Source organism: Lepisosteus platostomus, chromosome 3 (genome assembly GCF_059453375.1).
Source record: "Lepisosteus platostomus isolate fLepPlt1 chromosome 3, fLepPlt1.hap1, whole genome shotgun sequence".
In the NCBI taxonomy this organism is placed as follows: Eukaryota; Metazoa; Chordata; class Actinopteri; order Semionotiformes; family Lepisosteidae; genus Lepisosteus; species Lepisosteus platostomus.
In genome coordinates, this window is record NC_142613.1 from 23,328,155 (window position 1) to 23,355,456 (window position 27,302).

The 27,302-nt window shown below is 36.4% G+C and overlaps 1 protein-coding gene across 2 annotated transcripts; it reads left to right on the forward strand.

The window, feature by feature from the left end:
• The first annotated feature begins 843 nt into the window (after nucleotides 1-843).
• Nucleotides 844-26,493, forward strand: LOC148674655 (opsin-5-like). 2 transcript variants are annotated; one of them, XM_088624979.1, is made up of 5 exons: nucleotides 844-1,215; nucleotides 16,766-17,059; nucleotides 20,819-21,150; nucleotides 24,677-25,022; nucleotides 26,111-26,493. In XM_088624979.1, exons 1-5 carry the CDS (start codon nucleotides 1,128-1,130, stop codon nucleotides 26,140-26,142), a joined length of 1,092 nt encoding a protein of 363 aa, XP_088481105.1. In that variant the 5' UTR covers nucleotides 844-1,127; the 3' UTR covers nucleotides 26,143-26,493. The 2 variants fall into 2 exon arrangements, with proteins under 2 accessions (XP_088481105.1, XP_088481106.1); XM_088624980.1 differs by lacking the exon at nucleotides 26,111-26,493 and having other exon boundaries at nucleotides 24,677-24,730; nucleotides 24,850-24,933.
• Nucleotides 26,494-27,302: the final 809 nt, after the last annotated feature.

The window sequence follows — 27,302 nt, forward strand, 5'->3', positions numbered from 1 at the left end:
TGTAGGCTTTTGATATTTACAGTAACAGATTAGAGTAGAAGGTACTGTAACGATGCTGCTGACGTAGTCAGTGACACTTTTGATGGTAATGGACTGCATGTATTTCAGGATCTAAAGGAAACGTAATCACTTATTGGGTTTTCATATTTTATGTATCTGAAATTCCACTCAGTCATTCATGCTGACGGAGCAACATAGAACTCAGTCCTACCTTTGAACTCTGGAAGCTGACTTTTTTCTTATTCATAAGAAATAGTTATTTTCCAATCTCTTATGTGATGGAAATTATACAATAAAATATAATATAATAAAAACATTTTTCCAGATTGCACCCTGGTTGGTAGTCTTGAATTGGCTGCAATCTGAAAATATATTTTTATGCTTCCAAACATTTAGTAAATGTATGTAATGTAATATAATAACACAATAATACAATCTAATAAAATTATATTCACAAAATATTGTCTTGCCTTATCTGTTTATGTTTCTGTGCTCTTCTGGTTTTATGGTGATATTCTGAGAATAGATTGTGTCTGCACCCTTCAGACACATGAAACGCATGTTTGATGTGTCTGAACAGCACAAAGCACCAGTAGTACTCTTGTAAATATGTAGCATTCTGATGTGTCCTAATCATGTGGGCTGAAAATCAGACCCTTTTTTCTGACACCAAGCTGAAACTGCTAAAAGCTGTTATGCAAGACACAACCTCTAGGTGCATTTGCCCAGCCAATTACCCTGGACACATGCTGTCAGAATGAAGCCTTCTGTGTGCACCGTAGACTACACCAAAAGCTTCCATGTCTTTGTGTGTGCTGCAGTACCAGTGTAAGTCGTCTAACAGTGAAGAGCTGCTGCTTTTAAATAATGCACGTTCACATACAGAGTATACAGATGTGAATCATATTACATGTTGAATGCCTGACATACACTTCTGCTTGACTTGGTTTGTTTTGTATATAGGAATAGCTGATCTCTTCATTTACAAGGACTTTGGGAATCTAAATGTGCAGATTTTAAGCTCAGTTAAGTTTGATTGTTTTCTATTGAAGGATGAACTCTGTAATGTGAAAATGGATTTTTCTAAGTGGAACAGTTTTCTCCTCTACTAGAACTGCAAGTTTTCAATGTGGTCTTCTGAAATGGATGATAAATATACATCCAAGCTGTCTCCGGCTTTAGACTATGGAGCAGGAACGTTTCTGATAGTAATCGGTAAGTAAATATTTGGATTTTCTTTGGAGATCAATAAGATTGAGGTCCATAAGGCTTAAACTGAAGTATTTTAAGTCATAAAAGAATATCTTTTTAAAATAAAATATCTATTCATTGGAAAAAAAACTGTAAATCCACAATTAGTGCAATACAATATTTAAACATTAATTTATGAGAGCATAAATAAAAAGTTCTTTCTATTAATGATAAGAAACAATGGTAAGAAATTTTAAGTATTAAAATATGTTTTTATTATTGTTATAAGTGATTGGGTCAGCTTACAGACCCATTTCCATTTTCATTCTTGTAATGTAAATGCTTTTAAACATCAAACCGGACATGGACAAATATTTTATTCCTAAGTAACCTAGAGACTTAAAGAACTATTTAGGCTGTTCCTAGTGGTTGCTGCCTGTTGGAATTTTACTTCTGTGCTTTATTACTGATATTCTTTAACATTTTCTAGTGACAAAAGAGAAAAGCATTAACTTTAGTAGACTTAAATGCTTTCTCCAATGAAATGTGTTTAGGTTATTCAAACCTCTCTTTCTAGCCAGCATCAGACTTGGAAAAGTCTTAGAAAATTCAGCTCAAACATTTAAGTTCAAATATTTAAAATAAACGGTACAATATTTTGTTTCATACTGCGATTCCCCTGAGGCTGTTTGGCCAGCCTATTTTTTTCCTAATAGCTATAAATACTGATAAAGAATTATTTCTCCTTTTTTATTTTTACAATATACTGTGCACTCTACAAGTTTGCATCGTCAGTTTTGATGATCTTTTGCCACCTGGCCACCAGCTGACACCATTCACATCTCCAAGTAAAATCTGAGCTCTAAGCATAATCTTTCTCTTCAGCAAATTGTCAATATATTGTTAATTCACATGTCTGAGCATAAAGTCTTCATAAGGGTTGCAGAAAGAAACATTGGTGATTAATGTTCTGAGATTGTCATTGGTGATTAGTGTCCCTGACGTTACTTTTATGTTTTTTCATGTTACGTACAGTATTTTGGTGTCTATAGTTTACCACTGATGTGAAATGTGAAGTGTTTACCTGGTGTTTGTTAAAAAAAAACACATCAGATAAAAATATCAATGGAAGAATGAGACAGAATGAGGAATTAGTCCCATGAAGGCAAAAGTGCTATGGAATATATGATGTCTAATTGCTCAAGAGTTTTCTTTTTACATTTTCTAGACAAATTCTAGACAGTAAAAATGCTGCTGCTACATATAACTTATTTTATTACAGAGGAACAAGTAATGGGTTTATTCCATGCTGAAAAGAGAAGAGAGAAAACATAACATTTTGGCACCTAAAGAAGGCTTCACAGCCGAAACGTTGTGTTTTTCAGCATGGAATAAACCTATTGTTCCTTTGCAGACTACGCATGCTGACGCAGCTACCCACCTGAATTATTTTATTACATATAACTAATTGATTTTTTGCTTTTGAATCTTGCTCAGCTTGTATAATTTACTCAGCTTTTAAGAATTATTTACTTTTTTTCTGATAGTAAACTCATGTTTTATTTCCACTTTTTCCACAAAATGTTACATGCCACTTGCCATGTCTAGAAGAGGATTTACAGTAAATGGAAGTTATTATCTAAAGTTAAAGGGAGGGATAACAACAACAAGTAAATCACACACAGTTGTTCCTAGTCACCATCATTATAAATACGAAATCAGCTATAGTCCAGTATGTATATTTTAAACATCACGTTTGTCTCAAGCATTCCTCCCCCACCTCATCTCCACCTTGTTGCACTTTGGTTGGTTCCTTCTGAATGGGGTTTGAGCCTCTTTGTCCTGTGGCCAGGAGGCTAACCATTAACCAAGCAGGTTAAGCTAAATCTATCTCTGCAAGTATTCTCAACATTCATCAAGCATTCCATTCAATTCTTGGATGTTGTATTCCCTAATGAATTAAGGATTTCAATTAATTAATTTTGCATTCATTGTGCGGTTTCAGCCTCAAGAATCAAGCAGACAGGTGAAGTTTTTTATGAATATTTTAACCTGCAGTATCCTTGCTATCTCTCAATAGAGAATAGTGTAACATTCATGGTTTAATCAGTATTTCCTAACCAGGACTTCCAGGTGTCTCAATTGGTCTGGACGTCACTGTGGAGCTGTGGATTATGATCTGTACTTTCATCAGCTGAATCATGACTAGGGTATCTCAAGTGACAGTGTATGGTTTGCCAAGTGAGTTTGATTTCAGTCAACGTTTAATCAGGCTGACCATGAAACATCCCTGTCTTCCTGTGTGGCTGGCACTATTAGGGACAACTGGTTTAAGGAGGCTAAGTATTCATAGCAATGTCAATTTTTGATCTTTCACTGTCAGCTCTTAAAAGCTCCTATCATAGTGAAGCACTAATGAGGAACATGAGCTGGCTTTACATCATCATGAGACAGGTTAGTTTTACACTACTGATGATGTGTTGCTGCAATAGTAATATTGGTCAGTACGAGAGGAAGCAAAGGTTTCAAACGTTTGCCTCTGTTCTTGGCTGAGATGGTGTAAAGCTACCATCTGTGGGATCATGACTGAATGCCTGTATTTCTGAATTTCACTTAAAGGGATCACCTTTGCCATCCAACTTTTCTTGCATTATGGGCTTGAATGAAAGGGTAGTTGTTTCATTAGAATAGTTTGATCTACAACTTCAGAGTCTGAACCTGAAATTCAGGTCATTTACTGTAGCTCTTTCTTTCACTTCTATTGAAAATGTGTACACTCCCATCCACCCCCACTTTTGGTCTGATAGTGATGCAAGTCTGGTAAAAGCACAGGAATGCATTAGGTTGTACGCATGGTTGCTCTAAGTAATGAAAACATCAGGTGATGGTTATTCAGAAAGTATTTTCGAATAACAAATTACAGTAATGGCCATTGCAAATCTGGTGTTTTGAAAGACAAAGATTAACTACACTGTAATTCCATCAATCAGTTGCAATCTATTTCGCATTCTCTGAAATGGGATGAAGGATTCTTTCCTGTGAAAACTCCATTTCAAAATGGCACTAAATATTTTTTTCCTAATTCATTGAACTTTCAGATCAAATCTGATCAAACTTTAAAAGCTTACAGTAGAAAACCACTGCAAATAGCAAACAAGTAGTTTTGTCTGCAATATTTAGGGGTACATTCCTACCACAATCCATCTAGAGTATATTTGCCCTGATACAGTACAGTATAGTGCAATCACATCAGCCTCTGAAAAGTCATAGGATGAACAATCTTGAGTTCCTTGATAATTTGTCCTTGTATTTGTAATTCCAATTCTCCCAATGCACACAAAGGCATGATGTGCTGATTATTCAGACTTACTGTACAGCAATACATAAATTTCTTAAAACACCTCAAAGCTTTTTGCTGAGCTTTGTTCACATAACAATAGTTTTTTTTTTCTCTCAAAGCTGGATTTAATTATTATTTACGTTTTTTAGATTAAAGTACCTTTGTTCCAAAAACAGAGGACATATTTACTGTATTGCTTACAGTAAACCTAGGTCTTTGCAATGTTCTCTTTTTATACCAAAGTTAGTTTAAAGACCCTGAATGACAATTGATAAGTTGCAGTTCATGTAATTTTCTATTTCGGATGGAAACAGAGGTTTGAATTTGCATCACAGTTTTTTCTTTATATGTCCTGTTATGAAATTATGAATTTTTTGGTCAATCCAACATAGTCAGGGAAACATTTGGATTTCCAACTATTGTTTTTGCAGCATTCATGACTGAATCAACCAAGGGTCTTTGCAAAAGGCTCACTTCCATGAATAATTTTAAATAATTAATTAAAGTGCCTTTTTTCCAAAGAACAGACTACATATTTACAGTACTATATTGTTAACAGTATGTCTAGGTCTTTGCAGCATAGGTATTTTAAAACCCAAAACTACAATTGATGGGTTTCAGTTTTAGTAACAAACATGGCCTTGAAAAAGTGTTCAGTTAAAGCTCTTTAGAACTTGGAACTTAGAACTTAGAACTGTAGAACACATGGAATTTCCCATGGTAGAAATGTGTCAAAAGGACCCCACGGAAAAAATAAATTGTAGAGTTTATTTAGATAGACACCACATTTGGAGCTGCTTACTTGGCCTGTAATTAAAATCTTCCTTTTTTAGAACAATGTTTCCTAGGTACTGATTAATATCAAGCTGTAAAAATCTAAAACATTGACGACTATCCATCTATTCTCAATAACTGTTTAGTCCCAATAAAGGATCAAAAACCAGAGCCTAACCTAGCCAACAATGGGCACAAACCAGAATACACCATAAACCAGATGTCGATTAAAAGGTACACACATGCTCACAGGGGCCAGTTAATGTAAACTGTGTCTTTGGATTATGAGATGAAACCAGCAGTGCTGTTGAAAACTCATGCAGACATACAGTAGTGAGGACACGCAAACATCACACAAAGATACCCACCTCTTCCTGGCTAGTTTTGAATCCAGGACCCAAGAGCTGTAAAGTGACACCTTTAACTACTATTACCTTCTCAAAACGGGTGCCACAAATTACTGTACATTGCACAATGCCGCACCCTGCCAAATGCATTCCCGTTTCAGCTGTTGGTTAGACTGCAGCTGTACGAATGGTAGGGATTGCAGCAGCTACAAATCCTTACGAATAAAGTAAGGAATTGACTGGTTGCTTATGTTTTAATATAATGATCTGTAATTTAAAGAATAGAAGATGTGTCAAATTAATATTGTGGCAGCTAAAAAGATACTATTCCTGTCTGTGTGCATACAGAAGATCAGATAAAATATGCAAAACAAACTTAAGGGAAACAAAATATAGGTGAATGTATTCAAATGCCAAAATACCTATGCACGTACGGTAAAATGCTGAAAAGCCCAACTTAGAGAATAAGATGCTTATTTAGTTTAAGTGAAAGATCTTAGTTTCAGTGTGAAAATTCATATTATGTTGAATACCAGCAAGGCTATATAAAAGGTTTTCAATGTACCTTAGGGCTCATGTTAATCGTAAACTCATGATTTAATTTTTCAGATCTGAAAAACAAACATCTGCTGCCAGGATGAAAATAATCCATATGAAATTTTGAGACAGTTAGGACAATTTCATGAACATTTTATAGAAAGCCTGTGTGATATGATTTCTTCGATGTTAAAGGGGATGGAAAACCAATGACATTTTGAGAATCTTAAACTTGACCTGTGGATTCACAAAAGAGAACACTGCAGAAATACAGCGGAGGACTGGGGTGTATGGTTCTTCACATTAGGAAAATGAGTACTGACCTTTAAAGTCACCTGAATAAAGTACAAAGAATACCTGGGTACCTCATTGCTTGGTTTGTGCGGTAACATTTTCATTTGAATTGGAAGAGTGGGACCATGCATGTCATTTGTGGGTCAGTGGTCCATAGTGTGTAAATACTGATGCACATCAAGCTGACTGAGCCATTATAAGAGGAGATTGCTGGTTTGTGTCCAGTTTCTATCAGACAGAGGAGATTGGACAGTGGACTTTGTGTCAGGATTGTAGTCCGTCCCCCTTAAGGTGCTCCGGCTCTTTCACTTCGGACTTGATTTTGTGCACCTGGCCCCTTCAGCCTCCTCCCAGCCCACCTTAAAAGCCAGACGCCCACTCAGTTCGGGGCTCTGCATTGATTCCCATATCGTGCGAGCCCAGGACCTGGATGCACCTGGCTCCGTTATGGTTTTATTTCCTGTCCCTGTTCCTGTTCCCTGCCGGTTCCGATCAGGTTCCTGTTTTTATCCTGTCTAGTCTCGGATGGACCGCCCGGCTTTGGACTTTGCCCATTTTGGGTTCCCCGTTTGGACTACTTCTGGATTGTTTGCCCCGGACTCACCCCCCTGGACACCTGCGCACTTTGGTCACTCCCCCCGTTTTCATTCCCGACTCCTGCATGCCTTTTTTCCCTGTGTTTTCCTCACTCCACCCCGGATCGTGTCGTCTGCATAGGGCCCTGAAAGAACTCTTTTGTTACACTTTGTGCTTCACTGGACTGTAAAAGAGAAAGCTGGTTTACCTTGTCAAGCCTGTGATGAGACCAAGGAGACAAGACACAAGCACTTTCAAGCAGTTTGTAACCATTTCTTACCATTGGCCAATTAATATACTGTACGTACAACAGGAGTGGTTTTCTGATTTCTTTATTTTTGTAATATGCTATTAATTTCTTACATTTCTAATAATCTTCTAACTTTTTTTTCTTTGGAATGACTAATTTAGAAATAATTCATCTCATAATTCAACTCTATCTTTGTTGAGGACTGAGCAACAGTGGTAAAGCTCTACCATACGTGTCCTATCAGTGCTACCCTCCCTTACTCTGCACCTGGCAGAGACTACAGTATGTGGGACTCTTTTTGTGCAGCTCACTCAACTAACTCTCTGATCCTCCTGGCATTATTTTTGATTATTGAGCTAAAAATACAGATTTTGTTTTTTTTGTCAGATCTTTAAATATACTGCATTGCTGATTTTGTATTTTCCTTGTCGGTTGATCTAATGCTGGTATTGGAATAAGACAGAAAAAAAACAAGTCTTAATTATCTATGTGGCTAAGAAGTGCAAATTATTATCATGCAGTTCTGAAGCAATATCAGCTGTGATTTCTAACCAGGTGTCAGAAATTCTGGTTAAAGTAAATTAAAAACCAGAATATGCAGGCCACATTATGGAATCACGTCATAGGTGAAAATATTGGGGAAAGCCATGACTAACTACAATGCTTTTGAATTTCAAATACTTATCTCTCTCTGTCGCTTTTTTCCAATTAAGTTGTTTATGTTTTCTAGGGTAATTGCTTAGAATCACAGTGAATGATTGACTCTCAGCTATGAATAATTATCCATTGTATTTCTATACAGTATATACAGCAAAACCCTTGGTTTAATAGCTTGAACAGACTTCAGATTTAATGGATAAAATCTTTTAAAGGGGAATGACTGGACTAGTCAGAAATACTAGAGTTTCCTCACTAGAAAAGGGAAATGCACAAATAATAAAACAAAATAAAATTAAATACTACAAAGGTTTAAAACTCAGGAATATCAATACTGCTCTATAGGGGCAGGTCAAAAAATGAGCATTGTTTATGTTTCATATGTTTTAGAGAATTTTATACAGTATGATAACGATTCATATAACAACTGAAACACTGAAACTGAAAAGAGCTTGTTGTATATTTATGATAAAAAGGCACAGGAACAATTTTCAATGATCATGATATTTGCAAGTATTAATAAATAAGTCAACATTTCCAGAAATCTTATATATATATTTTTTGTGAGTACAAAAAATGCCATTTACGACAGACATTTGGCAATAATGGACATAACATCCTGACAATTGGTGCATTAAACCAGGGGTTTACCGTAGTCATAAAATAAATAGAAAAATAAATACAAACTAAGATTTGCACCATGTATTGGCAATTGGTTATGAATATTTTTTTGTTAATTTCTGTACAACAGGAGAGTCCTGAAGGGCTGGTGAATCTGCAGTTGTTCTGGGTCTCATTAAAGCATCAACACCTGAAGACCTGTCAGAAGTTGTTTAATTAGTCCAATAACAAGCTGACTTGATACCAGTAACATGATGACTTGTTAACTGTCATAAGACGACTTAAAGCTGAGAGGAAACCAGCTGATAAACTGGCTATTCAGGATCAGGGCTGGATAGCCCTGGATAACCAAATGGTTTTCTGGTATCTACTTAGACTGTATTCACATGTGTTTGCATGTAGCCTAACGTGAAGGGTTTTCAATGGATTATGTGTACAAACATTACTCAAATTGAGATGAAGTAAAAAAATAGTGTAAGTAGCTCAGAGAAACAGAATGAAATTAATAAATAAGGTAAATATCAGAGGAAATATGAGGTATTTATCTGATCATGAGAAATCTAGTATCAGAATCTGAGACTGTCTGACCCTGTCAAATAAGTGTAAGAAAGTGTAAGGTTAAAAACTTTGACCTTCTACTGTGTTTTTGAATAATCGGTTTGCATGCCCTGCAGTTTTTACATTCAGAATTAAAATTCACTTTACAATTGCTGTAGGCTGATATGTACTATAAATATGCATTACTTTGGGAAAAATGTATTCTCTTGATACTCATAAGGTTGTTTGCAACCCATATTTATATGTGAGTTTTTATGTTTTTCTTATTTTCACAGAGAATATTTGTCTTGAAATTGAAGTACCATTGCTGTTACAATCCACTGCAGAAGTTAACTGACAAATGCAGTAATATGTACAGCAGAAATCACATGCCTACCAGTTAATGTATTGCTATAAGATTCCATTCATTAGTACTATTTACTGTACTGTATGTGTCACTGTCTTAGCTGCTAAACAAAGTTTGTCTGGTCATATGAATCTACTGCATTTAGTAGAAAAAATACTTTGGTAACTAAATAATAAGACTGTAATGAGAAGCACAGAAAATGCAATAAGCTAGAATTGAAACCAATCATAATTGTTTGTGCCTCATAGTGAATACTATTAAGCCATATATATTTCTATAGAGAGTTTAGTAAATCTTTTTGGTGAACATTTTTTATTGGTTATGACATACCCAAGGAGTAAAACAAGAATATCTAACCATAAAATTAGTGTAAAACCCCAGATCCCAAACCCTTTCAATCCCAATGCCACTAGGAGAGCAATGCACCTCACACATGAAATGTACTGTACAGAACCTCATCAAATGTCAGCCCAAATCAAAGACCATCATAAAAGACAACACAGAAGAGAAAAAGAAATGCCAAAGGCATCAGAGACAGACAAAAAATAGCTTTGTAATACCTGCTGATTAGTAGTAGTCATTATCAAAATGTTGTTGATTTTTCGGGATGTAATCTGATATAATAATGTATTCAAAGTTTTTCAAATGAATGTTTTCCATTCAGGGCTGTAATGACCAGGCTGTATTCTGTTAAATGAAGAAGGTTGAACATCATTAAAACCTTAAAATCTGCAAAGAACATACAGTATGCAAATTAAAATGTGCTGGTTGTGTAAGTATTCATTCCCCAATTACTATGAGTCCCCAATTGCTATGCACAATGGTATGGTGTCACTTTGTCCATTCTTCCTGGAAAAATTGCTCCAGTTCTAACAAGTTCACTGGGGATCAATGATGAATTCACGTCTTGCTATAACTTTTTTATTGGATTCAAGTCAGTACTTGAAGTCAAGTCAAGCAAATTCAGTCTCGACTTGTCAAACCATTCCGGTGAGGCTTTGGCCTTGTGCTTCAGGTCATTGCCCTGCTGAAATGTGAAATTTTGACCAGTTTTTATTTTCTTGGCTGGCTCAGGAAGGTTTTCCTCTAGGATTCTCCTGTAATTTGTACCATCCATTTTCCCCACAACCCTGACATGTTTCCGACTCCCTGCTGATGAGAAGCATCCCAATAACATAATGCTGCCACCACCACACTTAACAGTTGGGATAGTTTTGACTGGGTTATGTGCTGCAGTGTGCTGTTTCTAAATGTAAGGCTTTGCATTTAAACCTGAAAGTTCTATTTTTGGTCTGTCTGACAACAAAATGTCCACAGTATTACTGAAATGCTTTGTCGCAAACTGTGTTTCTTGCACTCTCTCATACAGGTCAGCTTTGTGTAGATACTAGATTATTGCGAATGCCTGAACTATTTCTCTTTCTCAAAAACAAAAAAATATTTTTCAATTATTAGTCACTCTTGGCATCGCAGGTGTATTCCTGACTTTCTTCTTGTTCTACTGCTTACTTAGCAAGGGTAGTGTGATCGGGGTAGTGTCTGAAAGGTATAATTCTAAATGATAATCTGCAACGTTTAAATTTTCACGTAATCTTCTTGTTTTGTGCTTCTCTACCATTTTAACCCCTGACTTGTTTCAAAAGCTCCTTAGTTTCTTGATTGGTTAGGTATTGTATATCTTAAATATTAATGCAATAATATTACATTATTACATTAATATTTATGGCTTAAATATTTATGCAATTTAGAAATGTCTTATTATCTTTCAAGTCTAAATTATTTGGATACCATCCACATTTTTCACTCAATCAGTTTGGAATAGGTAGTTTTAATTTTGTAATTTAAAGACACTGCATTTAAGTGTGCTTTATCTAATGTATGAAGGAAGTGTATAATTTAGAGGTCTGGTTGAGTTTGTGTACAGTAAAATGCTAAGATCCACATAAGCAATATACATCTATATCTCAAAACAGACAATATATGGATTTCATTAATATCTTATTTGTAATATTATCAGAAGAGTATTCAGTGTTTAAGACTTATAAGGAATCACTGCAAGAGTGTATTGGTATTGTAAGGCAGTGAGTTTTAATGAATCCTACACTGTCAGGTTCTGAGGAAGATGTGCTGTCTACACAGCTGAAAGTTCAGACCCTCTTAACCTACCAAAGCACTCAATACATTACTCACCTGCCAGATAATTTATTATTTAATTTATCACTTTTGCATCTCACTGCAGATCTGGCCATAGCCCTCTTCTTCATAGTGGACTTTACTTAATGGCATGTCAAAAACACTCACTGTAAATCTGTGTTACTATAACTCTAGCAGTCTCTTGCAGTGCTTGAAGGACAAAGTACAATATTTCAGGATCTAACAAATGTATGGATATTGAACAGACATACTGTAGCACTCTCGTACTGTGTTGTTTCTGTAGAGAATAATCTGTGAAGACCTGATTGAGTGTTATGATACATAACATGACTACTCTGACTACTCAACTACTCTTCTGTGGTAGTAAACGTGTACAGTATATGAGTGTTGTTGACATTTTAAGTAGCTGTGCACTAGCACTGTCAGGATTCTCTGCTTTTAGACCATGACAAGCAATAACACAAGCCTCAGGAGATGCACAGAGAGCAATTACACAAAGATATTGATAGTACTTACACATCATAAATGCTCCTAAGCATTACATTTCTGGTCCTCAGAGTTCTGAAAGGCACACTCAAACCTGGTTTTTATAGTGCTTTTCAAACTCGCTAGCTTAAAAAGATTCAGATTCAAACAAATGCAGGGATCAAAGAGAGTGGGTAATGTTTGAAATCACCATATCACTCGGCCACACTTGTATTGCATTTCAATGAGATCCATTGAGAATAAGGATTTTCATTTGGGACACCTTTCAATATATTTTATTACCAAACTATGAGCAACATGAGAAACTTTGCTGATTTTGTTTCAATATTTCTTTGGAATGGGTACTGTAAATTATTAGGCTTATATATACAGTATCTGTTTAAAGTAAGGATCCAGTAAGACACTGTAAAGTTCAAATCTGCACCATCTCAAGGGGAAACTCATCTGATGCAATTCCACAGAACATTACATACATGAGAATGTAACAGGAGCTGGTCTAGGTGCCTGTGAAGTGTAGTTCAGGATCCTACACAGATTATATTATCCAGAAGTAAGTGGAGAAGGACATCAGGGAAAGCTACAGCAGGATTAGAACGGGTTGACGGTGACGGCGGTGATTCGGTGCTCGAGGGGGGGGCATGGCAAAGGCAAACAATCCAGGCAGTACAAAGGGGGAAACCGGGGCACTGTCCAGAGTCCAGGAACCGAGGGATCCATCCGAGACAGACAGGGTTAAAATCCAGAACGGGATCCGGAACTGGAACAAGAAGTTAAAACAGAGTAACGAGGCGAGGCGCTCCGAGCCCCGGACTCTGACAATCAGGCCTGCCCTTGGACTACCCGTGAGCCCGGGGAATAGGCAAGCCTTGTGGCGTCCATCTTCCAATGCTGAGAGAGGCATAGCGGGAGCGCCCGCGTTAAAAAATGATGCACAAACAGGGGGCATAGGAAGGACAAATAATTTCTGTGAACTGTAATGTTATGCCTGCAATATGTTGCAAATTTCATGGTTTACATGTACTGTTCAGCACTGTGAAACATCTGATATCAGCATAAGCACTGAACATGGGTATATCTAAGAAAACTGCACAAGGCAGTCCTTGATTCAGCCAAAGAACTTGTTTATTTTGTCTGTGTATTTATGGACCCGATAAAGTTCTAGGTTATAGAGGAGTCTGCATTATTATTATTTTATAGAATCTTTAGTCTGTAGAGTCAGGGTGTCTATAGACATATTCTATGACACGTGAACTACATTTTGTAGTGTTCTCTTATGAAACAATCTGTGTTACTTTTTCAATGTAAGTCTGTGTTCTTCCAGACTTTTACTGCTTATGACTGTGTAATTTCTTATAAATGTGAAATGAACTAAAAGCAACTACAGGAACACTTTGAAATAATTCCCTTTCCACTTAAACAAAATTTCTGTACAAACCAAGAGTGGAATTGAGCCATGACAGCTCAAAAGGTGACACCTTCAAAAAGTTCCAAAAGATCTTTAATTACCAAGTAGCCTCGGTATAACATTAAACCTGAATAGTCTGAATAGTCTTCTTCAAATTGGTTCTGAGTTTATGTGTGGCAAACACTGAGCACAGAGGAAATTGAAGTCAGGACATATCTAATTTTGGAATAAAAGTAAGCTCAAATAATATATTGCTAGAGAAATGTTCAAGCACTTGCATAAGAGTCAAAGGAAGGCTGTATTACTTAATTCTAAATTTGATTTAGAATGACAGGGAACATTTGGTTTACTGAATATTGATTCCCTGCAATATTGGAGGCAAGCTTCAAAGACAGGTGTTCATTGTGGCTTCAGTCCCATGATCCATTTGCTTGCATATCCATTTACCATTCATATGAACACTCTATGGAATGAGCTGATTGCAGATCGTCTCAAATATCTGCACTTAAGAAACCCTACATTTCTAAACATGAGGTTAACATTAAAAAATGAAACAAACTGCACATGTGTTTTAAATCAAACCTAACAAAAATGTAACAGTTATATATGTAAGCTTATGTTTAGCACATTATCACATGCTTGTTTGCACAAAGCACATTTTAAGAAAATCACTATTACTTTAATACTCATCCATCCATTATCACAAAGCTGCTTATTCCTGCTAAAGATCTCAGCAATTAGTTTTTTTTATTTTCATAACAATTAAGAAACAATCCTCAAGACTCTACATTTGGTTTTCTAAAATAGACATAGTGAAAGTAAACATCATTCTACAAGCTTATAAATCATATCACAATTCACGCCCTTTTATTTGTACATAGTATAACCTCAATCCATGAAATCAGGCGTGCAAACAATGTAATGTAATGCAGTCTGATTTAAAATCCAAGTAACCTACTTCTGCACTAACAGTCTCATTTTTTAGCTATTGGCATTTTGAACTGTATCTCTATTACCACTTGACTAAACTAAAACAGAGACAGAAGCCATTTTGAAAGTACATACCGTTCATATCATAAAGGAAACACTTCATGCACAACCAAGACAGAATGTTCAAAACAAACATTCTGAGGCCTGGATTAAATCAAACTCTGAACCCATTCTCCACCTGCAAACTTCAACACTACAACAGGATGATGGCTTCCCATTTGAAAAACACAAGAAGACTCTGGTAATTACGAATATCATCACATAGTAAGCTTATTTATTATAGGTGGGAGTGTTAAAATGAAACACTATGAGTGCTATTCAAATCTTTAAATCTAATGATAAGATACATAACATCATTAATTTAAATACATAAACATCCATCCACTTTCTAACTACTTTATCAAACAGGGTCTTGGGGTGGACTAAAGCCTAACCCAGCAAGTAATAGGCACAAGGCAGCCAGGATGGGACACCAGTACATTACAGGCTACACAAAGACACAAACTCACATCAGAAGTCAGTTTTTTTGTTTAATCTTTAATAAATCTAAAGATAAAATACACAAACATTTTTTTTTAAGTTTTTTCAAAAGTCAATTAACTTACTGTACCAGCATGTCTTCAGACCATGGGAGTAAAATAGACCACCAGAAAAAACCCACATAAATATGGGGAGAATATACAAACTCCACGTAGATAGCAACCCAGGAGTTGAACCCTCCATCTGTCACCATGCATAAACATATCCAAAATAATTCCATAAACTGGGGCATTTTATCCAGTATTCAAATCAGGAAAGTACAGGTATGTTACACAGCTGGGAAAAAGTATGTTAGAATGTATATATTTATTTATACTGAGAATTTATTTGTACATTGAGATTATTTTTACACTGGTGTATTCTAATCCTTTAATTCTTAAATTCTTTAGGTTACCTGCCAAACAATGTAGACTGGGAGCAGATACCCTTACGTCATACTAAATGGAGTGAGATAAATTTTCTTGGTTTCATTTTAAAGACTTTTAAAGAGACAGAGATGTAGAGAAATAAAGAACCAAGTCATCCATCTGTCACAAATAAATCTAATATCCTGGGATGCCTCCTTCTACCAGACTGAAGAAAGAGACAAAAGACCTAGCAGTCCCAGACCTGGCAGTCCTAATCACTATGTCGCAAAATAACCCTGTGGCTAACACTTATATAGGCCCTTCCTGGCCAGTGCTGAGGTCAAAAGAGACGGGTGGGAGTCCCTCTGGTGATCACAGGGGAGTAAGCAGGCCCAACAAGTCTCCTTGTTCCTTGTCCTTCCTATCTGTCCCAGTGGTCCAGTGAAACAGTAAAATTACACTGTTCAAAAACCCGTTTTTGCTCACTATGCAGTGATGGGGCTCAAGCCCTAGGTGTGAATTTTTTGGCACCAGCGCTCTGCTCTGAGCTCCAATTTTTCTATCGTAGCAGAGGTTTCCTGTGAAAGACTCTTTCCAGTGGTCTCCCTGTCCACTCCCTAAACAGACTTCAAATGGTCCAAAACTCTTTGACTTCTGACACGATTAAAGCCCAGTTCACCCCAGTTCTGACACATCTGAGTATTCCCATTACCCAGAGCATTCAGTTCAAAACTGTATTTTTTACATTTAAAGCCCTACACAACAAATCCCTGCAATATTTAGCATCTCTCATTACTCCCTAAGTACTGAGCAGGGTTTTATGCTCTGCTAAGGCATATCTTTTAATTGCGCCTTCATATAGGTACAAATGTCCTGGGGCTTGTGCTTTCTACTGCCTTCCTTCACAACTCTGAAACGCACTCACTGTCCAGCTGAGAAATGTAAACACTTATACAGTTATTAAATCTAGATACAATACATTGTCTGTTTAGTCAGGTTTTTCATTGTTGTCTTTTTTCCCTTTTCCGCATTTTTTACCTTTATTTCTTTATTTCTGTTTAATGTTATTGATATTTTGACTTTATTTATTTGATATTTTTGTCTTTACCCTATTAAAGTGCCCCAAACACTGTTGGTGTGCATGGGCACTGAAATAAAACTTTGTAATTCTGTGTTATTGTAATCTAGCTCGTTAGAGAGCCCACTCTGTATACTGTATGTCTGTGTATTGAGAGGTAATGCATGATAAAATCCAAGGCTACCAATTGTATTCAGGGCTTAAAAGAAAATAGGCAGAGACTGTAACCGTTATGAACTAGGAGATCACCAACCCTCTTTTCTTTGCATTTCAGCTGTCCTTTCCATTCTGGGCAATGGTGCTGTCCTCGCCACTGCTGTAAAGAGGTCTTCAGTCCTGAAGGCGGCTGAACTTCTCTCTGTCAACTTGGCTTTAACAGACATTGGAATGGCTCTCAGCATGTATCCTCTGTCCATAGCCTCTGCCTTCAATCACGCATGGGTTGGCGGTGATCCATCCTGTATCTATTATGGCTTAATGGGCTTTTTTTTCAGTGTGGCAAGCATCATGACTCTGGCAACTATGGCTGTGGTGAGATACCTTATAACCAGGACACCTCGATATTCAGGTATGTAAACTTGAAAACCAAATACAGAAAAAAAATAATTTGAAATTCCTTTTGGGTTTTGAAAAATAAGATAATGAGAGCTCATGTATTTGTTCATGTACAGCATGTATAAGCAAATAATAAGCCATGGTTCACTTCACTTTTCCAGTCTCCAAATATAATTATGTTTTCAATGCAAATTACCTGCACACTTTACCATCGTCGGTGGGACAGGTGCTTCTTTGAAGGAATGGAAATCCACGGGTTTGAAGCACTGAGGTGGGTAAATCACAGATGTGGCTGGCCAAGTGTGGCTTATTATCATCATGCAGCAATAGGATGCACTGATGTGGCAACCCAGGGCCATTTTTAAATAATGGACTCCTAAGGACATGTGTCACTAGTAATGAGTGTATGATCACATTGGCAAGCAGGCAGACACAGGTGAAAGTGTGGCATTACCACAGACAGGTGAGAAGAGTCAGAATGGAGTAGAACTTGGTGTTGCAGCACTCCTTTTATTTCTTAATCATATTTAGCATTTTTAGCTCTGTTTCCTTCATTGAAATATCTTAATATTACCACTTTGAAACCACCTTAGACACAGCAAAACAGAACCTAAATCTGAGCAAAATGTTGCAGGAAAAACAAAAGTTTCTTGAAAATGTGTCTATTCGGGAGTCATTTTATTAAATGTTCAGGAAGAATGACATCAGCCTAGTTCTCCCTCACTTTTGCTCTCTACTACTTCTCTAAGGTTATAAATACCAGTCCCTTTCCTGCCTTTCATTCATCATTCTGTATCCCTCTTCCATCATATTTCCAATTTTGCAGGGACCCCTTGGTTAAGACCTCACCCTACTTCAGTTCCTAACTTCCTTTTCTTACAGCCAAGTGGTTGAAACTTAGCCAAGTGGGTTAAAACAAAGCTTTTTGTGCTAACTTAAAATAAGCATTCCTAAACGCATACTTACAAACATTTGCTTATTGGGTGTTGTTTTTCCTAGTGATGCATATTTTTTAACCATGAAAAGTCATAATTTATAACTCTGTCGCATAACCTCTAATTTTTTATATTGTACAAGTTCAGAGATTTTAAAGATTATGGAGCATTTCTAAAGCACACTGTACATTGATGCAAGTGCACTACATGTTAGCATGATGGGGAAGGAACAAGTAAAGGTTTATTCCATGGTGAAAAGAGAAGAAAAGAAGCACAATGTTTCTGCTGTGGAGCCTTCTGTGGAGCCGTGTGTGTGGGGCCTTATTCCACACACCTGAATAAGGCTCCACAGCTGAAATTTTGTGCTTCTTTTCTTCTCTTTTCAGCATGGAATAAACCTTTACTTGTTCCTTTGCAGCCAATGCATGGTGAGGCAGCTCCCTACTTGAACTATGTTGTCATGTTGCTGCTCTTATCTCTCAGTTCCTGCTTTTCTTTTCTACTTATTATTATGTTTCCTTTCACATGCTGCAAGTGCTCTAGGTAATCCTTTGCTTTTGCTTATTTTTTGATATCACTAATGCACTGTTTCACCAGAAAATAAGGCACAAAAAACCTATATCCATGTTAGTGAAAAAAATATATCCTGCACATTTTGTGAGTTACCTTCCCATTTCACTGATATGCTTGGACAGGAAGATGTATGCTAATGTGCTTTCATACCAGATGGAGGTGTATATGTCTTATTTAGTTCACTACGGTCAGAAAGGTTATTAAATGTAGTTTGACTTATATCAACACTTACTGTGTCCTTCTCTGTAATTACATACATTGTCTTCCCCCATTCTGTTATTCTGAGAATGAGTATGATGATCTAGAATGTGAATTTTTATAGTCAGTTCTGGATTATATGGGTTTGGTATCAGATTTAGTTTACAGTACATTGTTAAAATGTTGCATGTTAATTGTTTAAAAATGTTCTATCTAATTTGCTACTGTATATCTAAGGGCAATACATGGTTACCTTTAATCTTTGTTGTTTCTTTGTCTTTGGAACTACAAGTACAGCTTCTTGATCGATGTGCTGTTTATTTCTGCTAATAATACTTAACATTGTCTACCACTCTATGAAGGCCATATATTTTTATATAAATACAATGCCTCCCATGTCCTGTGACATATGCTAATTAATTATAGTACTCAGTACTGATACTATTTTTTTAGTGGGGAGTGTTAACCTATCTTTAAGTATACCAGGTTCAAACACTTCATATACCTTGGTATTAACATTCACTCTTCTTTACATGTCATCACAGTAAACAGCTTCAATAGAATTCTTACGGAGAAAACTTGAGCTGACTGTTGAACTAAATTTCTCAATTCTCTTCAAACTTCTTGTCTCCATAATAAAATAAGTGTGCTTTCTGGGATTTTTTTTAGTTTTTTTTATTTTTCTTTCTCTCCCTTGGGCTCTTGGTACTCTACATTATAGAATTTCAAATATAATTTAGAAAAGGCACATCCTAGATTCTCCACTCAGTAGTGTCAAAGGTCTGAGAAAAACCTGTCAGTTTGATTTACACTCCTGTTTATTGGCATCTATTTGAAGAAAGTTTGATCTTACGTAGACTTCAAGATCTGATCTGTACAGCGGTCACAGATTACAACTCACAGAAAACATTGCATGTTCATCCGTCTGTTTTTTGTAATCATTTGCTTTTTACATGCAATCATTTCCTTTTTGTGCTTTCCACATTGTAGTGACGAGGATATTCACAGCCATGCAGATGTTTTTAATAATGATTTGTCTGTTCCAGGTCTTTTGCAATTGAAGCACAAAGTTAGCTGGCACTTCTTTCTTTCTGTACTTCAATCTCCATTTTGCCTTGCGTGCTTATGGTGCTTTCTGAGGGATGAGTTATCTACTGTATACACCCAGCACATAATCGGTTTGATCTCAGGGCCAAAACAAAGGCCTTAACTTCGACTTCTGTCTTTTAATTGTTTTATGTAAAGCCTTTTAGAATGAGGACTTGAATGTTCCAGATAGGGACGTTTTCAAGAACAGTATTTGTAATAATTAGAAATTTTAAATTTTTATTTAAAAAACCCTAACCCCATTGACCGATCTAGTTAAATTTAATCAGATCATATCTGGCCCCTCATAGACTGTATCATATAAGGCTAATTCGTAATACTCTGTACTCTCTGTGCAGTGGGCACATTTTTATATGTGATTTTTCAGAGGTGGTAACGGGTCTTTTCTTGTGTATTTCATATTCCTTGTCCTAGAATCATTGGATCTTGGCTATAGTATTAAATTAAGTTAGTTTCAGCTACTAGGATTCATGGTGCCGTGGGGTGCATGGGAGAGGCTAGGTTACTGACATTCAGCTATTTGACAGCATTTTAGGGGTCCTCTGGCAGATACCTGGTACCAGAGTGGGATGAAAAACAAGGGAAATTAGTAGCTTTTCTGTTGACTGGAGGGCTTATAAGTTTCTTGTTTTTTTGTTGTGTATTATTTGAAGAAACCATAAAAATTAAAAATGTAACTATCAGTAAATATAATGTATCATACGATTAATGCATTACAAAATGTGATGCCTGCATGGTTTACAATCGCAATTACTGATCGCTGAATGACTTAAAATATATCCCTTAGATATTGTTGTGCTATACAGATTATATGATTTCAGTTAAATGCCAGATGTTATGCCAATTTTATCTATACTATATATATTTATATTTTATTTGTATCTTATATTTTTCATAAATAGTTCTGAATTAAAAAACTGATGTTCTTTAATTCAGAACTAAACTCCTATGTCTTTTAGGTTACAGGTTTGACAAGAAGAAGATTTACTTCGTGATTCTTTTCATCTGGCTTTATGCAGCACTCTGGGCTTTGCTTCCTGTGTTAGGATGGGGACACTATGGTCCTGAACCCTTCGGCTTGTCATGTTCTGTTGACTGGGCTGGGTATCACAACTCTGTCAATGGAGCCACTTTTCTTCTGAGCATGTTTGTGCTGTGTACTGTGTTCCCCTGTCTGGCCATTGTGTTGTGCTATTCTGGGATCGCCTGGAAACTTCACAAAGCCTATCAAGCAATTCAGAACAGTGAACATCTTCCCAAGTCAAGTAACCTGGAAAAGAAATTCACACTGGTAGGTTTAACATTTATATGTGTTTTTTTGTGAAAATGCTGAGGACAATCCATAATAAGCTTTTAGGTTGTTGCATGAGTTGTTTTCCTTCTTTTAAAAGTCTTTTGACTCTTTGCAAAAGTTCTTTTTTAATCTACAGGACCTGTAAGCTGCACTTAAATAGACAGGCTTTATACTGTATTGTACTGAATCGGGGCCATGGGGATGGAGAGATGCTGATAACCTAAACAGAGAGAAAACATATGTAGAAAGCAGGGGACATACAGCATAATAATTTGTGCTTAAATCAGAATATGCAGGCTATTAATGTTCAAGTGTGTTCTTGTTGCTATTGACGTCATTTGTATTCTCAATGCATTAACCCAAGAATTTAAAATTGTGTATAAGGTGTTAATCCAGTTAAAATATGGTGAGTGAGCCTGTGAATAAAACTAATACATGGAAAGAAAATGCAAAGAGTGGACAAGCAGTTATAGAAAGTACTGGCAGAAATAGACCATATATTACAGTTGTCCAAATAAAAAGAATAGTTTAGTCAAATGATGTGTACATTCAAGTATATATATGAGGAAATAAACATAATTACAGTCAAAATATTTTATGATCCATTTTTTTTTCTTTTCAGATAGGAATTTCACATTTTGGGGGATTTCAAAAGGTTTAAATGTATCCATTTCGTGAAGGTTTGAAATAAAGATGAAATAGTTGATTTGAATGATGGCTGTGTACGTAATATTAAAACAAAGCAGAACTGATGCTTACATGTAATGATTGCAGGTTACAAAGGTTTTACATCTCCTGACATTCTTTGCCTAAACTCAATTTAAAACATATATAATCAAATTAAATTGCATTCTGATTGGAGAAGTAGATTACTGTATATGTAAGGAAAACTTGAGTGGGATAGGAAAAAAAACATTATATAAATGTATTTGCTTTCCAGACTTTCCTGATTGGATGCATGCATTATGCATGAACAATAGCATGAACAACAATCAATATAATTATATACTGTAGGAATTATCCAACCATTCAATTTTCATCTGTGTAGATTACACTGACATACAGAGAGTATACAGCTGAGATCATTTCCATGACTTTCCATGCTGTAACAATGATGTTTAACAAGAAAGTAATGTGAATAAAAACAATTCTATATATGATGGAGCTTCTGCATCAAGTGCAACAACTTTGCACCCAGTAATACACTCAAATCTAGTATATGCATTAAAGTGTTCTGAATTGGCACATTTCCAGGTTATTTAATCTGCAGAACTATTTAAATGCACTGGAAAAGCTCCCTGCTGTCATTCAATGCACATAAAACAGCATGTAAATCTAGCCACAGGACACTGAAGCATTCCCCCCTGACATTATACACGTGTATTATTAAAATCACTAGATAATTAGATTGGTTGCAGTCTTGTTTCTTTTATGTTCAAGGTGCATGTAAAAGCTGAAAGCTAGAAAAAATTAGCTTTGTAGTCATTTTTATTGTGATTACTGCTACAAATATTATTATTTTGTCAGAAAAAAATTTAATCCTGATCACTTTACACGGCAAACAAAGATTTACAATGTCCCAGGGTAAAAAATGGCCTGACAGATAATTCAGCTGTATTTCTTTCAGATAAAGAAGATAATGTGACGTCTGTCAGTAAAACTATTAGCTTGATTTCAAAGCTTCCCTACTATACTGTACTATGTCTTTGTAAATGGCTTGTTGCACTTATTAGAACTACAAAACACAAGCACGGTCCAAAACACAGGAATCCATATTCATGACTAAAAGCCAAGTGTGTGCATGATGATGAGAATACAAACTCTGTGTGTACACATACAGTACAAGTAGTATACTGGGAGTCAGCCATTTGAGAATGAGGAATTTGGTAGCTAGCCAATTGAAATAAAGAATGCAAAGGAAGAGAGAAATGAAGGGAGGAATTATGAGGAATTCAACCAAACCCTGGTGATCATGCTGGTCACAAAGAAATTTTAGGATGTCTTGCCTTCTCTTTACCTGTCAAGAGGTACCACGAACCTCAACAAGGCCTTTCCCTTTTAAGCTGTTATATGGTTTTCATGTGACAGCACCATGTGAGAGGAGATACTGTACTAAAGGAAACTTAATATGGCCATCATCCTGGAAAAAAAATGTGATCAATTGTATGTTTCAGTTAAGCTTTAGACTTGGCCAATTAAAATATGGAAAAGACCCACATCTTTCACAAGAGGAGATCTTTCTCCAAGAAAATACACCTATGAATCTGGAGAGTACATGCTGCAGCTGGTATCCAAAAATGTACAGTGAAGTTTTTTTGTTGATAAGCCAGGCTATACTGACACAGCAGAGCACATTTTTATTGGAGGAATTGCAGGGCAAGCACAACGTGAAAGTTTAGCTATTTTGCAGTGAATTTTGCAGCCCAATCATTAGTATCAAAGAAAAATGGAGATATTCAAGAATGTGAGTGCCCTGGAAGCCTTCAAAGCATGATGACAGGTGTTACTTAAATTTTAGAGAAATTTAGATATTCAGGAAACATTTTATACACTTTTAGTTCACTACAATACCTTTTGTATTATACAATGCACCCACAAATTTCCAGAGTCCAATGAATCAAGAATTGAGAGCGACAGAAGAATTTGATTCAGGTATTTGGGTGGAACATCTGGACAGTGTGAGCGAAGTGGTGACATGGATCAAGAAAGCAGGGCTTAGTATTGGTCCCTAGAAAATTAGTTTCACACCTGCACTAATAAATCATCAGACATCTTGTTCAGTGACACCTTTTGCATCTATATCTTTACCTATTGCCCTATACCACCTAACACACACGTCACTCACATGTTCACTCTGTAAAGAAAGCAAATACCATCCAATATTACAAGGTGAACACTACTAAAGTTAAGTATGTGTAAAATCTGAAATCTTTCTAGTGAACCAAATAAAAAGGTAAGCATGGATTATCTACAGTACCTATTGCTAATTACCAGTTGCATACATGAAATTATACAGTATATGTTTCTATAAAAGCTTTCCCACAAACAAAGTGTGGACAACTTACACTAAATTATTCACGTGCCTATTGTGGTAATTAGTGGGAGTGGCTTATTAATGTATCATTCATTGTTAATATAAACTCCTTATCATTGGGGATTTTTAACTGAATTTAATTTAACTGTATTTCATTATAAAAGAGCTATAATAAAAGCAATAAAAGTCACAGATTGAATTTGGTATAAGTTTTCCAGTGATGAAATATTCTAATAAAGAAATATAAGGACATCTTAAGTTAATCTTAACTAAACAGCACAGGGTTTGAATTCAAGGTATCCACTTCTTGGGTAATCCAAATAAAAACACTTTCCAGACAAAGAAATGCTAGAGATCATTAAATATATGGAGATATATGGAGAATACACTTCACATCATGGAGCACAATGCTTCATGGAACATATTTTCACTTAGAGGAAGGTTAAATTGAACTTGCGTGGTCCATTGTTTTGTTCTTTGTGTTTTCAGATGGCTGTTCTCATCAGCACTGGATTCATTGTTTGCTGGACACCCTATGTCGTGGTCAGTTTCTTGACAACGTTTCAGTCTAAAGACAGTTTGACGCCTGTGGCGAGCCTGCTGCCTTGCCTGTTTGCCAAGTCCTCTACTGCATACAACCCTTTCATTTACTACGTCTTCAGCAGGTCCTTTAGAAGGGAATTTAAAAAGATGAAATGTTGTGGCTTCCGAGTCCATCTCTCCACGGCTGACATTTCTGCCTCGAGCCACTTCACAGTAGGCGGAAACTTACCAAGGCCAAATCTGCATCTGCAACAAAACGGCACCAATAAAAGAATCCCAGCTCAGCCCAACGGTGAGATAACAGGTTCTTTCTAACTGCAAGAGAAAAAAGAGATTGTTAATATACATTTCATAATGTACACTGTTAATGGACATATTCAGTATTTATTATCATCTTTATTTTCAATGGGTCAAAATACATACTGTATATACTGTACAGTGTATATATAAAATGAATATATAAATATGTTAAACTATCATATACCTATTCCTTTAATTGGAATAAGGAAGAAATGCAGTGCAAAAATAGGACACATTCAGCATACAGACAAGCTTACGTGATATGTTATGAAAGATGAATTGTGTTGATTTCCAGAAAGAACTAATTGCGTGTTCTCTGCTTGACTCAAGAAACCTGGCTGCATGCTCATGATACTTGTGTGTCTGTATATGGAATGCATTCCATAATGTTTCCTTCAGTGTTCAATACACTGAAATACAGTACCTCAGTTACCCGCAATTCTGGGGTATAGGAAATAAGTAAAAGAAGGATTGTAAAGGAAACATTTTTTCCAATATTATTTTTTCTTTATTATTGTCAATCAGCAAAATGTTTTTAAATACTGAAACAAATAAACAATTACTATTCTCTTATGTCATCAATGTTTCCTCTTCAATGTCTGTAATTGTACTTGCATGATAAAAATGGATTGATGTCATTAACTTCTAGCTGCATGGAGAACATTTTCCATAAAAAAGTAAATAGTTTGAACAGTTCTAGGGAAAGCAGCATGTCCAAGTGAGGGTGGCTGTAAAACTGTGGGCTCTCATTTAGGTGGCTTTATACTATATACATGAGGAACAGGATAGGCAGCTGTGACAACAGCAGTGTAATACAGGCCCATGAAGGTATTTCTCTTTAATTCTAAGCTTTTGATTTTAAACATTTTGTTTTGTAAAGCAATAATGTCTCACCCAGAAGTTTATATTTTTGCGAAATTGCAGTATTCTAATTTACAGTGTCAACTGGTTGTAAAAAGGGGTGAGATAAAAGCACATGCCAAAAGGTGATTGAAATAAAACAGATTACGTATATACTGCAATGCTGTAAGGGACACTGAGGGGCATTATTTTTCCCAAAGACTCTTGGAATTTTTTAAGCTTCCCCTTACCTAAGATGGCGGACTGGATGAGCAGCTCACAATAGACTGGACATCATCTGTTACTGGAGCAGCCTTCAGCTGTGCACCGTGCTCCAGGCCACATGAATAGAGCATCAAATCTGGAAAGGAGGGAGGCAAATGGGAGAAGAAGTTGGAGCAGGAGCAGCACAAGACCTCTACCTGCACAGACCGATACACTACTGAACTGGCCTCTGGGCTGAAGATTCAAGCTATACCAGCTACAATTGCAGTCTCTGGGCTAAGATCAGCTCTGATCAGCCCTGTAGGCTGCTAGCTAAGTCTTTGACTACTCTGTTACTGTGCTTGATATGAATTGGTAATGTACATAGTTCCAGTCAATAAAGAACAGACTGACTTTAAGACTTGTGTGCAGGGTGCATCTTTGTTCTGGGCCCCATCTAGAACCTATGCTCCTACTGTGAGCTGCCCCACACGGCATCACAATACATTCATATTTTCTTACTCACACTCTTGTATGAGCATTAATGAGTGTATGCCCATATACTGTATGTGAATGGTGTACATAGCAAGATACTATATTTTTCTTTTCATTACAATAAATTCAGTCAAGTAAGTTGTAATGAGTTTTATGTGTCAATGTTAAGTATTTCCACTAGGGAAAAAAGACATGTAATGCACAGAATAATAATAATAAACTTTATTTTATATAGCGCCTTTAAAGGTGGCTTCTCAAAGCGCTTTACAGGATGACAATAACAATAAATAAGAAGACTACAACAATAAATAAGAAGAATTCACAAGATAAGACACAATTACAGTTACAACAATACAACAATAACAATAGAGGAGACCGTGGAAGGTGGTACTAAGAAGAGCAGAGGGGTGAAGAATGGAACCAGTTAAGTAAAGGCTTTTCTGAAGAAGAAGGTTTTGAGTCTGGATTTGAAGGAGTTTAGAGAAGGTGACTGATATCCCTGGGCAAAGAGTTCCAGAGCTTGGGGGCATTGCAGGAGAAGGCCCTGTCGCCCATACAATGTAGACGGGCTTGGGGGACAGTAAGGAGGGCAGAATTTGAAGAATGGAGGTTGCGAGGTGGGGAGTAGGGCGATAATAGTTCAGACAGGTATTGAGGTGCCAAGCCATGTAGAGCCTTATAGGTGAGCATGAGGATTTTAAAGTCTACGCAGAATTTGACCGGAAGCCAGTGC

Coding starts and splice junctions, on each gene's coding strand:
- LOC148674655 (XM_088624979.1), top strand. CDS start 1,128: ATGTGGTCTTCTGAAATGGATGATAAATATACATCCAAGCTGTCTCCG. Junction 1,216..16,765: donor AACGTTTCTGATAGTAATCG/GTAAGTAAATAT, acceptor TTTGCATTTCAG/CTGTCCTTTCCATTCTGGGC. Junction 21,151..24,676: donor TGGAAAAGAAATTCACACTG/GTAGGTTTAACA, acceptor TTGTGTTTTCAG/ATGGCTGTTCTCATCAGCAC.